We start from the raw sequence: 12,516 nt of genomic DNA, 5'->3' as shown, positions 1-12,516 counted from the left end.
CTAAAGATAGCCCGAATGGCGGCGGTAATCGCGTTCCCCTACACAATAATCAATTATCAATATCAAAACAAGCAATAAACATTAACACATAAAGGGAAATAGAGATTATAAATCATAAATTATAAATATGGAAAGTGATTAGATGAAATACAACCAAGCCTAGTACATAGGAAGAGTACAAGCTAATTAGCAAGTAAAAAGGGAGAATCCGCCCTTGGAACTAGCTAACCGGACTCAAAGCCGTCTCCTAGGTCGTGGAGGTGGAACTCTCGAGCTTGGTGACGAATGGTGGAACGGAGCGTCAATGGAACGCTGGAACAATGAACAAGCTCTCGAGGGGGGGGGGAGTTTAACTTACAAGATTTGAATCTAAATTACAAGGAAAGAAAAGAGTATAGTGTAGCTCTCTAGTATGTAATTGGTATCTAATTGGAGTTCAAGAGCTTCTTATTTATAGACATCAAGCAAGGGCAAGTTTGTAATTTCACAAAGCACAAGTATGGAGCAACATTATTTGGTGCAGAAATCCCATGATACGCCCCGCGTAAATTGGTCTACGCCCCGCGTAAATGCCCATTCCGTCAGAAATCTCCTGCATGTGGACCAATTCGTTGTCTTGTTGTCTCAAGCACGCCCTGCGTAAAGGATTGTACGCCCCGCGTGTTTGAATCTCTGGAGTTTTATTGCTTGAATTGGTACTTTTACGCCGTGCGTAGATGAAGTACGCCCTGCGTAAAAGAGTCTCTGATCTTTTTATGTTGAAGAAATGCCTTTTACGCTCCACGTATATGGTGGTACGCCCCGCGTAAGGAGAGTTGACTCTGGGAGACAATGCAGTCTGACTTTCAGGATTAGGCTAATCATTTCCGACATGTGTCATACGCCCCGCGTAGAGTGGCATACGCCCCGCGTATGCTGAGTCAGTTCCACATGGCTTCTGCGGATAAGGCAATCATTACCGACACCATGTTTCACGCCCCACGTAGGGGATTATACGCCCCGCGTATGGAGTGGATTTTTGCTCCTTTCTCGTACCTGAAATACAAAACTTGAGAGCCGAGTTAGCTTGACGATTTTATTTCCAAAACTAATCAAAACGAGGAAAATAAACTGAAAGTACGAGATTTATTTTTATTTCTTTATTTTATCAAAAACACTTTATTTTTGTAACTAAACTTATTTATTTTATCCAAAATCAACCCGTAAATCATGCTAAAAGATAGGGGTAAAATACCCCTATCACTGACCTACGAATAAATGAGATTGACACATTACCTATATCCTTAATAAGGATTTTGTAGTCTTCAATAACTAGATCTAGAGCCGAATTGCCACTAGTTTCTCGCTGAATAACATACACTAGCAATTGTGAATCCGATTCTACCAACACGTCCTGCCTGCCAGAGTCCTTCAACCAGCTCAACGCCTCGCGACATGAGATCGCCTCAACTAGAAAAGGGTCAAGACAAGTAAATAGTACCATTGCCTGCAGCTTGGAACCCGCCATCACTATCCTGCAACATGAATCCATAACCAGGAATACCCGAGTCCCCCGTCAATATTAAGTTTTAACATACCTCGCGGGGGTTTGCACCATTTCTGAGTTACTTCAGCAGTCGTCACCACCACACCACTTCCATGGCTCTGGGCAGCTTTCCAACTTGAGATAAATTGCATGGCAGTGGAGAAGAGTATGGTATGTGTCATGACTTATTTTGACCATACTCTATTGTTTCAGTTAAGCCATAAGAACCAGCAGCAGACTGCCACCGTACCAGTTTCCGACGGGAACAATAACCCCAACTTCTCCCAGAACTCTCTAAACGAAGAGCAAGAATCTCCCAGACATGCAACACTAGTTAGACCCCAGAAAAGTCGAGCCTGGCGGCAGCCAAATAAGGCATGGAAGTCATCCTCCTCCGATTGCAGGCATGATGGACACAAATTATTGATCGGAACCCTTCTAGCAGATAAAGCGCTCAACGACGGTAAACAGCCAGCCAAGGTTCTCCAAATTAGATTTTTTACTTTGGGCGGAACCTGAAGTGCCCACACTGTATCCCAATTAACTCCATCAATTGTCAATGATGGATTATTGCCATATTTTCCAGACCACAGGTGTTTATATGCACTTTTCACACAAAACTTGCCTCTCTTTCCCCAGAACCATCCCCACGCATCAGACACCAAACGGAGACTTAGAGGAATCCTCCGAATAAGTTTTGTATCCCGATCCACAAAGATCCCATTGATTAATTCCAAGTTCCACTCCCTTGAAGGCTGTCGGATGTTATTCACAGTATCCACTTCAAGGCCCGGAAGTCGTGCACTTTCTACAAAAGGGTGGTCAGGGTCAGGCAGCCAAGGGTCTTCCCAGATATTAATAGACTCCCCTGTCCCAACAACACGTCTAGCTCCAGAAATAACAAGTGACTGTGCAACATGTATACTTCTCCATATAAAGCTGGGCTGATTACCAAGATCCGCCTCTAGAAAGGAAGAAGAGGGAAAATACTTAGCCTTATATACCCGTGCAAGTAATGAATCTGGATTGGTTAGTAGCCTCCAACCTTGTTTAGCTAGAAGAGCAAGTTTAAAAATCATCTTTAAGATATAAGAGTTTGATAATATATATATATATATATTTATTTATTGGTATCTTACTTTTTACATCTAAAACTATTAATTTTATATAAAAGAGTCGGAATAGGTAATATCCTTATAAAAAAAACCTATTTACAAAACATGTATATGAATTAAGAGTCAAATTAGCTATTAATATGAAATTTCTAAGCATTTCACTCATATTTTAAATAAAGCCAAGTTCACATTTCACATTTTATCTTCTCTCCATTAATATTGAGTAAACCATATTACCTAAACCATATTTTAACCATCAATATAAAAACCATTAACAACCCCCTCAGCTTCCTAATTATATTATCTAAAGCAATTTTAAAATTTCAAACTATATATATATATATATATATGAATTAAGGAACAAATTAGCCTTTTAATCTGAAATTTTTAAACATGCCACTCATATTTTAAATAAAGCTAAGTTCACATTTCATATTTTTATCTTCTGTTAATTAAGATTCAGTAAACCATATTACCTAAACCACATTTTAACCATCAATATCGAAACCATTAACAACCCCATCTACTTCCTAATTATATTATCTAAACAATTTTAAAATTTCAAATAATATATATATATATATATATATATATATTTATATATATTTGAATCTAACTTTTTACATCTACAACTATTAGTATATATTTATATAAAAGAGTTGGGACGGGTAATACCGTAATAAAAAACCTACTTACTATATATATAAATTAGTCTTTTAATTTGAAATTTCTAAACATGCCACTCACATTTTAAATAAAGCTAACTTCACATTTCATATTTTATCTTCTGTTCATTAATATTCAGTAAACCATATTATCTAAACCACATTGTAACCATCAATATTGAAACCATTAACAACCCCATCACCTTTCTAATTATATTATCTGAATAATTTTAAAGTTTAAAATAAAAATATAATTTTAAAATTTTAAAATTATATTGTTAGCAATATTTTACGAATATTGCTAATTTCAACTTTGGCTTTTGCGAGTGATTCCAGAGATGTTGATTCCCAATTATTTTGGGTTGTAAAATGATTGGGCGAAGGATGCAATGATTGGGCGAAGGATGCAATGATTGATAAAAATCCTTATTGGGTTCCTAGCTCCACTATAGAAAGCTTAACTAGCTAAAACAATGGTGACTAAAATGAAATTAACACAAATGATTTGGGAATTTTTCCTTTTTATTTATTTTGCAAATACTTTTGTGATTACAGATGATAAAAATTGGTAACAAAAGCAAGAATTACAATTGAAAAGAGTACGTTAATTTCATGAAGAAATTACTTGACAAAACAATTAATCTTAAAAATGGAATATTAACAAAAACTGAAATTGAAAATAACAAACTTGAAATCATAACTGTATTGATCATAGATCATGTCGGTTACTCCATTTACCAAGTTTCCCGAACTAAGCAACATGCTACATCCCAACATAGTTGATCGACCAACATCTCTACCATCACCATAGCCTCCAACCTCCCCACATAAATTGATTTCATCCTTCTCCATAAAGAACATATCAAGTCCAAAGTCACTCTCCACTTCTTCAAGATTAAGGCTCTCACCTTCTTTAAGCATACTAGTGAAGTTTTTCCTAAGAGGCATTTTATCAAACACATAGGAAGCACCATTTTCAAGATGAGATTTCTCAATCTTCCCACATACTAGCACTCATTCCCCCTCATTCTTACATGAATTCAAATTTTCATTTATAATTTCATTACCCATAAGCTCACAATGGGAATTTAAATCATCATCAACGTCACAAATATCCAACTTCTCACTATTAATTTGACTACCCATGACTTCAACATGAGAAATTGAAAATGGGTTTACCTTTTGAATGTGCAATGGAGGAAAGATTAGTGATGACTCTTTCGAAGGAAACATTGGGTCCTTTTCATTTTTTTCTATGACGACCTTTCAAGGTTTGTTGGATGGTGTTTTGGACCTCTATCAAAAATCTCTCCATGCTTGCTTTCATTTCCTCATCAAACACCTGATATCTTCATCTCAACTCTCAAGTCAATAATCTTTTTATCGAACGCCTCCACTTTCTTATGGTAGGTTGAACCGTTGTCAAAGAAGTCTCGTGTTAGGAAAACGATCGACTCTGATACCAACTAATATAGATCGAGTTTGTGACGATAGTTTTTAATCGCAAACTATCAAAGATATTCTCAAGCTAAACTTGAAGGAGCTGTGAAATCCTCCAAATCCACAAGCTAAAACTTGTAGGAATTAAAAATCCTCATTTGATAAGAGGGATGAACTCTAATACTCTCAAGAGAATTTATATTGATTGATGAAGAGATTGTCTTCATTACATGAAAGAGATGAATTTATATCATTTCTAACCTAAAGGATTAAATTACATAAAAGCCTAAAGGTATAACTAGTTAGATAAAAAGGTTAAATGGGTAAAATGAGATAAAGGTAAAGGGGTGGCAAGCTTATAAATAAGTTGTTGGTAAAAATTGTAAATAGGGGGTGATAAAGTTATAACTAGAAGGTAGCTGGAGAAAGGACAATGTTGATTTGCAAGTGCTTTTTAAAAAGTTCACACGACGTATGAGCTTAAATTTAGAAACATAAACTTTTGCCTTGGTGATTTGAAAGTCCACATGACGTGTGGAATAGCCACACGACGTGTTGGTTGAAATAAAGGAGTAGAAACTCTTAATTTGGATCCACACGACGTGTGAGTTCTTGACATGCCGTGTGGGCTATATCACTACATGGTTTGTAATTTCTTCCCCTCGGCGTGTCGCCCATTTGGCCTGACTTTTCCCAACTACTCACATATTCAGTCAACTTGATATCCTCATCATAACCTTGACCCATGTGTCACTTTTGACACAACACTTTAATATGCCTCTTAATTTTAGAAGCACGCCTCAGTTACATGTCACAATCACCAACTACCTCAAAGTGACACGTGGCGCTCACATAAACTAGTAATAACTTAGCACCACACTACAAGTATCCACTTGCGACATCAACCACTACACTCCGACCTTCCCCTAACATTGAATGGTTCGCTCACACTGCTATTGGTCTCCTGGTATGATTCCCAGATCTTTTCTCAATGGTAAAATAAAGGTATAGGTCAACCCCATTAAATCCGCTCTTTTTACTTGTCCAAAAGTAGTCCCAACAGAGAGCAGACCCACATGACCAACTAGCCATGAATCCAACGACACACGGAACACATTACACCACATGTCCAACCTTTATAGATAGAGAGCATCATTAATGGTAAACGAACTCTAGAATTGCTCTCTCTCTCAATATCACTCATTTATTATCCTTGTGTAGAACTAACTTGATCGTTGGAGTGCATTCAGGGACGGATCCAACACACAGATGGAGAATGCCGATAGAAGAGTGACTTCTCCATTAATACATATAAACTTATGTTAAAATAGTGAAGTTTAAGAAATGAGACTTTGTAAAAAAAACTGATAATATATCCGTTATAAACTTTTAGGAATTTGTATGATATAATTTGAAGTTGAGGGCGATATAATATTAGTGAGCAAAAGTTCAAAGACAATGGCGGCTGTAATTTACCCCTCCAAAATAATATTTAAACAATGGTACTATAAAATCATTTAAAAATGTTATAAAGATCTGAAATTCCAAACAGCCAGAAGTCAAAGAAGTCGACTATATACATAAGGACAGTATGGATGAAGGCAAGCTTGGATTGGATAATATTCTTTGGCAAGGTTTGAAATTCGTTCTCTCTCTACTCTAATCACTTGATACAGAAATTGTTTGATTTGATCTGTCTACTGTGAAATTTTCTTCATAATTTAATTATGCCAAAAAAAATCATTCGAATAGCTGATTTTCATCTGCATTGATAATCCATCTATGGGTTTCTAATTCCTCTCTTGTTTACCTAATGGCAGAACACGAAGAAAGATATGGAAGAAAGATGTATGATCAAGAAAGATTTCACTGAAGTATATTTTGTAATCCCTTTCTGTTAATAATAGCTTGGGTTTTTGTTTGGAATGTCTAATTTTGTGAATTGTGATCAGTTAATAGGCAATACTCCTATGGTGTATCTCAATAGCATCGTGGATGGCTGCGTTGCTCGGATTGCTGCTAAGCTTGAAATGATGGAACCTGCTTCTAGTGTTAAAGACAGGCATACTTTTCTTGCCCCCCATTTGTTTGAATATTTTACCATTTTTGGATAAAATCCAAATTTCCCTATGATGTTTTTGGAGAATTTTAGGCCTGTATAGCAAGTCAAGTAACAAAATCTGTAAGCGTGCGTGACTCATACCTGAGCCCACAATAGGGATGGCAACGGGTACTACCCGTGGGTAATCGGTACTACCCGACCCTAATGGGACTACCCGTACCCTATATAAAAGGGTATGGGACGGGTATGAGATCAAAACCATTACCCGTTAGGGTAATGAGACGGGTATGGGAAGACCCCCTAGGGTACCCGGTACCCGTTACCCGTCATAAATTTTTATATATTAAAATATATTATTATGTTTTAGATATAAGATGTGATATTTGAACACAAATCTTTTGTTCTTCGACCATTAAGTGATACCACTAAATTACTTTATTTTTATTGATTAAGGTTCAATTTATTCAATTTTTAGATGAGTGATTTATTAAATTTATACTTTGTTAAATTTGTAATATTTTTTGTTTTATTTATTGATTCTTAACGGGTAAGGGTACCCGCGGGTACCCGTGAATTAAATGGGACGGGTATGGGATGCAAAACATATACCCGTTAGGGTAATGAGAAGGGTACGGGTAACTAAAAAATAAACGGGTAAGGGTTTGGGATTGACACTACCCGCGGGTACCCTACCCGTTGCCATCCCTAGCCCACAGGTGAAGGTAAGGGTGTTAGGGTGCCAGCACACCCGGGACCAGGGGCGGAGATAAGGGGGACCGGGCCCTCCGGCCGCCGGAACTACTATGACCACGAGTAGTTTCGGCTCCCTGTCTCCACGAAATTTAGGGATGTGGTGGTTTCGGCCCCTTGTTTCTAAGAAATAATTTCGGATGCTGAATTAGCACCCAAAATTGGCTCAGGTCCAAAATTCCTGTTAGGCCCTCTCTAGATCCAAAATTCCATTTTTTTTTTGCCTATTAGGCTACTTTAAATCCAAATTTCTAATTTTTTTTTGGCCCTCTAAATCTAAGATTCTAATTTTTTTTCCTATTAGACCCCTTGAATCCAAATTTCTAATTTTTTTGGCCTGTTAGACCCTATGAAGTACGGAAACTCTTCGTGACATGCGTTTCCCCGTTTCCGGCAGATATGGGAAACAGAAACTCTCGGAAACTGATATGAAACGTTTCCGGGCACGTTTCTGTAATTACCCAAAATATGAAACGCGTCTCTCAATTTTTAAACGGTTTTCTCTACCTATTTCGATTAAAATTATGGAAATTTAAACTTTCTATTTTGCAATTTATATTCAATCTAAGATTAGAAAAATTGAAACTTCATATTTGAGAGATAATTCCTTTCCTGTATCCTTCAATTTAAAAAACTTACCCATATTTGTTTCTCCTATAATCCTTGTCTCTTGAATCTCAATTGAGCTTGGACTTTCTTCCTCTTGTTCTTCAATCTTGTTTTTTTAATGTACTATTATATTTTTAATATTTATAAATATGCCCTATATTTTTAATATACACGTTTCCCCCACGTTTCCGTTTCCTATGTTTTTCAGAAATTACGTTTCCCGTATCCGTTTGTGAGTTTTTCGTCTAAAAATTTTCAGCCCAACTCGTTATTAATTTAGGCAGTGTCAGATCAGGTCGGGCTTAAAGATCACAATTCAAGCCCAATTCGAACAAACCCACTTAAAAATATATAGATTTAATAATTAAAATCAATAGGGCATGGTGGGCCGAAAGAGACCATCCTATTTTTTATAAATCCCAAACTCATCTTAGAAACAGGTGGCCTTTCGTGGGTCTGAACCGGGGCAGGTCCAATGCTAATTTTCCTTGTCCAAGCTCAACCCATTAGATACAGGTTTGGACAGGTTTGCCCGTGAACAGGTCTAGCCGAATACTGATTGCTCCTCAATAAATGAAGGGTTGTATATCTTTTTTTCTCCAGTCCAATGTAAAAAATAACTTTTTGCACTCTAAGCAGTCAAAACTTTATCATTTTTTTTAAATTAAGAATATATGTGCACTATGAGCAAATTTGGACTTTATCCCTTTTTATTTTATGTATATGAAAACAGCTATTGGTTTCAAAATCAATACTTTTTCACTGTTTTACGTGCAGAATTGCGTATAGTATGATCAAGGATGCTGAAGATAAGGGCTTGATTACTCCAGGGAAGGTTAGTTTTACTCCTTTCTTTTCATCTAGGGAATGAGGAACGTATTATGAAGAATAAATGCTAACAAAGTTTCTGTTTTTATTGTGGGTTTTGTTGAATTTTGTAATGGGTAATTAAAGACTGTCATTGTTGAACCTACTAGTGGTAACACTGGCATTGGTGTGGCATCAATTGCTGCAATGAAAGGCTATAGAAGTATACTTGTTATGCCTGCTTCAGTGAGTATGGAGAGAAGAATTGTGCTACTAGCTCTAGGAGCTGAAGTCCAAATAACAGATCCTGCTAAGGGCGTTCCTGGAGTATTTGAGAAGTGTGATGAGATACTTAGTAAAACGCCTAATAGTTATATGCTTCGCCAATTTGACAATCCTGCTAATCCTAAGGTATTATTTTGTTGGTGTGTTTAATTTATCAATACTTCAAGGGCTTAAAACACTATTTAGCTATTATTTTGTGACATTGCACCTATGAAAAATGTTTTTGTTTGCCTCCGACCCTTAATGGGTAACCATCAATCACATTTGATCCAATTTAGACGAAAATTAGTAGGTATATAAGGAGATCCTTTAAATGTTTACGTTTTACAACTGTTATACTATTTTGCCAATCTTCTTTGTTGCCTCATTTTTCATATAATATTTCAAACGAAAAAACCACATATTTCTCCGCTTCTACACTCTTGGAGAACATCATTTCTTATCCACCAATTAGCAATCATCTCTCATGTGCGATTTAACAGATACGCTTTAATTTCCGTCTAAATTTGACCAAATATGATTGATTGCTATATGTCAGGAGTCAATGTCATAGAATAATAGGTCAGGGCAAGTACAAACATGTTTTATAGGTCAAGGCCAAATTATACTTTAAGCCATAGTTTTAAGGGTTTATATATGGATTTGTTGTCTGTGTTGTAGATTCATTATGAAACCACTGGGCCCGAGATATGGAGAGACTCAGGAGGGAAAGTTGATGCTCTGGTGTCGGGGATTGGAACTGGTGGAACTGTGACTGGAGCTGGGAGATTCCTCAAGGAGAAAAACAAGGACTTTAAGGTTTTGCTGAGTTTGTGAGTTTTTTGTAGCACAGGGTAGGATTATGATTCAAAATTTACAGCATTTCTACTCTTGTTGATAAATAGGTGTATGGTGTAGAACCAGTTGAAAGTGCTGTCTTGAATGGAGGAAAACCTGGTGAGCAGTTATTGTGAGAAATGGCTTTGATTTGTTATAAGGGATTGTGAAGAAAAATGGATTTGATATGTGTGGGTATTTTGGTAAATTGTATTCTTGCTCTAAGGAGCTCTTTTTCTATCCCACATGGAAACTTATCAAAGTTTCCAAGGGTATATAAAGAGTAGGGCTTTATAAGCTTTTAAATTGTGTTAAGTGGGTTTTAGCAAATATACTACACGCGCTTGTTCACGTGACGCCCGCCCCGACTGGACAGTTTATTTAGTAAAAAACGGATCAACGTTCTTATTTTTCAATCTTATAAATACAAGAAGTTTTCAGCTTTCAAGATACAGTTTTGAACTATGTTATTAACACAGTTACTGAGAAACTGCCAAAATGCACGAAACTATAGTTTTTTGAAATACATGTTTAGAATATTCGTTGTGACAATCAAATAAGGGTCAAATTAGTCTGTTTAGAGAGTTAAAATTGATCTTGCTTGAAAAACGTTAGGTTAAAATCTGGACCTTATATATGTTATTATTATCATTTGAGTCCAACTTTCTGCTGCTTCTAGAAAAAGAAGTAACTTCTCTACTGCATTTTTCAAGACAAAATGCAAATTTAAGATAACTTCTTGTTTTATATGTTTGGTCTATACTTTTCAAGAAGGGTACTGTTGCATTAATTACATCTTCTCTTTTGGCACATTGCTTTACTTCACCTGTAAAAGGTCCGCATATGATTCAAGGAATTGGAGCTGGTATTGTTCCAAGTATTTTGGATATTGACTTGCTTGATGAAGTTCTTCTGGTAAGTTTACAATCAATTACATTCACTTAGTCTCTAAAATCCAAATTAACTTTACATGATCTATTATGTGGTGTGTATTGTATTTGCTTCTTAGGTATCAAGTGAGGAAGCTATTGAAACTACTAAGCTGCTTGCTTTGAAGGAAGGTTTACTGGTATGAAACTTTACTAAGCTGATTGCTGGACCACTGCAAGTTCGAGTGTTCTGTATGAAACACTTCCATTTCCTTCTTTTTTCCTCACAGGTTGGAATATCTTCCGGTGCTGCAGCAGCAGCTGCAATTAAGTTGGCCAAGAGGCCCGAATTCGCTGGCAAACTCATTGCTGTAAGTTTTATTTCCTTCTCACTCGTGACCGGATTCTGTCCGCATTTACTACCTCTATTCATGGAGAGAAATGGCAGAGCCAGTCTTGGAATACTGGGGTGCAAAAACACTTGGTGGGCTTACTCCACTCGGATCAAAATGAGGCAGTTTTGATCTGGGGTTGGGCAATAAATGGTTGAACATTTCTAGGGACGGATCCAAGATTTACTGGTAGGGGATGCCTGGGGTGCTCTTTGGTGATTTATGGGTGATCATTATATTTTTTTTGTGTGTTTTTGCCGAAAAAGTTAAAGCCCCGTGCACAATTCCATTGAGTTTTTCAGCTTTTTCAGTGACCAGTGGGTGCTCGAGCCCGGGCTCCCCCTCTGAATCTGTCTCTCGCATCTCCTAGGGGTGGTTCTTGGCGGCTGGGGTGACAAAATTACTCCATGCACCCCTCTCCGGCGGCCGCCTATATCTGGATACAAACAGGAAAGAAGGTTTCTTCCTTCAATTATGTTTATATGATTGTTTTTTCTTGCAATGCTTGCAGGTGATATTTCCTAGTTTTGGTGAACGTTACCTCTCTACCAAACTTTTTGATTCAGTAAGGCATGAAGTGGAGAACCTCACATATGATTGACACATGAATTATCTGTTGTAATTTAAAATAACTTTGTTCCATTTTCTCTTGAGAACTGTAAATTTGTGAAATCATGTGCCTTGATGCAAATATAAATAAAGTAAATTACATTGATGGTATATCAACTATACTTCAGTTTACACTTTCTAGATTTCATTTAGTAGGTTTAGCCGTCACAAACCGGCCAACGCGAGTTTTGACCATTTTTAATTAAAATTTTGATTAAATTTTCTTTTTCTCTTAAATTTTATGCCTCTCTCTTCCCTTCTCACTTTATCTCTTCGATTCTCATTTCCATTAACGGAACAGGAGTAATAATTCTTCTTTTTCTTTTTTTCACATTTTCATTCTTTCTCTAAAAATGAAAATTTAATGTTGTTTCTTGTCTATTCATTTCTTCCTGCTATACAAACGTTAAAAAGCAAATGAATTTCTTACCGCACAAATTATTATTTTACAGTCTCAATTAATAAGGGATCATTTATGTAATTTGTAAAAATTAAAAAAAAAATATTCATTGGAGTGGCACCGAATTCGGTGCCAACCCACCTAAACCAACAAGAACAATAATTGTTCTTGT

General features: G+C 36.5%; 1 protein-coding gene across 1 annotated transcript; it reads left to right on the top strand.

The window, feature by feature from the left end:
• Positions 1–6,306: 6,306 nt before the first annotated feature.
• Positions 6,307–12,113, top strand: LOC136205982 (cysteine synthase-like). The gene is made up of 11 exons (XM_065996862.1): positions 6,307–6,379; positions 6,566–6,619; positions 6,698–6,807; positions 8,944–9,001; positions 9,121–9,384; positions 9,919–10,056; positions 10,143–10,194; positions 10,910–10,989; positions 11,084–11,143; positions 11,234–11,314; positions 11,847–12,113. The coding sequence occupies exons 1-11, from the start codon at positions 6,341–6,343 to the stop codon at positions 11,934–11,936; spliced, it is 1,026 nt and encodes a 341-aa protein (XP_065852934.1). The 5' UTR covers positions 6,307–6,340; the 3' UTR covers positions 11,937–12,113.
• The last annotated feature ends 403 nt before the right edge of the window (positions 12,114–12,516 follow it).

This window comes from Euphorbia lathyris, chromosome 9 (assembly GCF_963576675.1).
Source record: "Euphorbia lathyris chromosome 9, ddEupLath1.1, whole genome shotgun sequence".
Classification (NCBI taxonomy): Eukaryota; Viridiplantae; Streptophyta; class Magnoliopsida; order Malpighiales; family Euphorbiaceae; genus Euphorbia; species Euphorbia lathyris.
The sequence above is the reverse complement of the archived record's forward strand: the minus strand, read 5'-3'. Positions and strand labels throughout refer to the sequence as shown.